At 62.1% G+C, this 1,891-nt stretch overlaps 1 protein-coding gene across 2 annotated transcripts in view; it reads right to left on the bottom strand.

Annotated features, from left to right (window-relative positions):
• LOC105305264 overlaps positions 1 to 1,885 on the bottom strand; it is a 7,030-nt gene extending 5,145 nt beyond the window's left edge. Inside the window, exons 1-3 of one of the 2 annotated variants that reach the window (XM_023523056.1) lie at positions 1,626 to 1,885; positions 960 to 1,366; positions 7 to 690 (exon numbers count right to left, since the gene is read on the bottom strand). In XM_023523056.1, the coding sequence (XP_023378824.1) occupies positions 131 to 690; positions 960 to 1,170 (771 nt within the window). In that variant the 5' untranslated portion in view covers positions 1,171 to 1,366; positions 1,626 to 1,885 and the 3' untranslated portion in view covers positions 7 to 130. Of the gene's footprint in view, positions 1 to 6; positions 691 to 959; positions 1,367 to 1,625 lie in introns of those variants that run through there. The other variant, XM_011379768.2, reaches the window with a different exon arrangement.
• Positions 1,886 to 1,891: the final 6 nt, after the last annotated feature.

Below are 1,891 nucleotides of genomic sequence, written 5' to 3'. Positions count from 1 at the left end.
TGGACGGCAAGAAGCTGACATCGGGACTGATTCGGTTCGGAAAGGGCAGTGCAGGGCTGAAGGTCTCAGGCCGCCCATGAGCTGATTTTTCTCCCCGTGTGGCCTCAGCTTAATGCAAGGTCCTGGAACGTCACTGCAGCCGCCGAGGCGAGAGCAGAGCGGGAAGCCTTGCCAGCGAGCTGGGGGATGAGGCCAGCCTCCGCAGGAAGCAGTCGCCTGTCCAGCGCGCGGGAAGGGCTTCCACCAGGCTGAGCGCCCCAGGCCCCCGCAGCCCGCACAGGCTGCCCCGCACCTGTCTGCCAAGCTGCCACACCTGGCCACTCCCTTGGCAGATGCCCCGGGGTTCGGGGTCCGTCGCAGGCACCCCAAGCAGGCCTGCTGGCAGCTCTCTAACTCCCCCGAGCCCATGTCTCGGCCAGGTGGGAATGCTCCCTGCTCCCGGTCCAAAGGAAGCAGCTTCCTCTGAGGAGCCGTGGGGGATATCGGCCAGACTTCGTTCTGTGCCAGGAACTGGCCCCCTAAGGGAAGAAGGTGGTAGAACAAGGGGCAGGTGACCACTCCGCGGGGACAGTTTGTTGCTTTTCCTGCACTGGGCCGTTTGCATCAGAGACCGATACACTCTCCGCAGGGGCTGATGGGAAATGGTGCCCAGAAAATCCCGGTTCCTCCCTGGGGCCCTCCTGCAGTGACCTGCAATGACAGCAGGGCGAGGGGGCCACCCAAGGGACCCCCCGAGATCGCCAGACTCCAGGACACATCCCTGGGGCAAAGGCGCCCTCCTGGTCTGCGTGACACAGCTGCCATTTCGAGAGCCCTTCGCTTCTCAGACGGTCACACGGAAGCCTGTGTTCCTAACAGGGCAAGATCATCTCGCCGAAGCAGCCTCAACATGACGACCCCTCACGCGGACGGAGACTCCGACCAGGTCTCTGTGGGCCCTGCGAGGCACTGGCACTTACCAACGGCTAGTCCCGGCGGGCCGCCAACCAAGCCGCCGACAAAGAGGCCGATGAGGGCCACAGTCTCCGTGGCCAGGGCGCTCTCCCCCAAGTCTTTGACAGCCGCCTTCATCTTCCTCTTTCTAGAGATGGAGCAGAGCAGCTGGATGACGTCTTCCATCACGATGTTCCTCCGGAGGCCTACAAACAGCCTGTTGACGTACCGTAACATGACGGGTATCACGTAGGACAACACGAATTGCGTCACCAAGGCCTTGGGATAAGCGTTTCACAGGGACATTTCGTGAGTATGAGACTGCGTCCACCCAAAGGCCACGCCTCCTCGTTTTCAGAGAGCATCGCAGCTGTGGCGTGCGTGTGACAGCACCCAGTCAGGGGACGAGGTCTTTGTCACCTAGAAACCGGGGCTGTTTAGTTAGGAAGCTCAGAGTCAGCAGAGTGGATGAAAGGTGGTCTGCCCTCTGAGTAACCTCCGAGCTGAGCCACCACATGTGTCGTCACAGGTGTCTGACCCCTGGCATCAGTGGTCGGCCCACTGGCTCAGGCCACCCTGGTGCGCAAAGCCCGGCAGACTGCCGAGGTCCCAGCCTCGTGTCCTCTGGTGTGACGCACACCTGGGCTCAGGCCCAGCCAGGGAGAAGGAAGACGGGACCCGGCCACACTCACCTGCCGTGTGACCCTGAGCTGTGCCAGGGTCCTCAGCGTGAGGCAGAGGCGAAGCACCCACAGTCTTGGTTCTGGGGAGGGATTAGAGGGAGGGTAAATGCCTGGCGTGTCGGGGACGCTGCCGGTCGCAGACGTGATGGCTCTAGCTGAACGTTCTGTTACTAACTCACCCCGGCTTCTAAAAGCAGTCACTCCCAGACTCAGCCACTTCTCCTGGGACGGGGTGAGGCAGTAGGGTGACGTGGCCAGGGAAGACTGGCCTTTGG

The sequence above is a fragment of the Pteropus vampyrus genome, unplaced genomic scaffold (genome assembly GCF_000151845.1).
Source record: "Pteropus vampyrus isolate Shadow unplaced genomic scaffold, Pvam_2.0 Scaffold376, whole genome shotgun sequence".
Taxonomy (NCBI): Eukaryota; Metazoa; Chordata; class Mammalia; order Chiroptera; family Pteropodidae; genus Pteropus; species Pteropus vampyrus.
The sequence above is the reverse complement of the archived record's forward strand: the minus strand, read 5'-3'. Positions and strand labels throughout refer to the sequence as shown.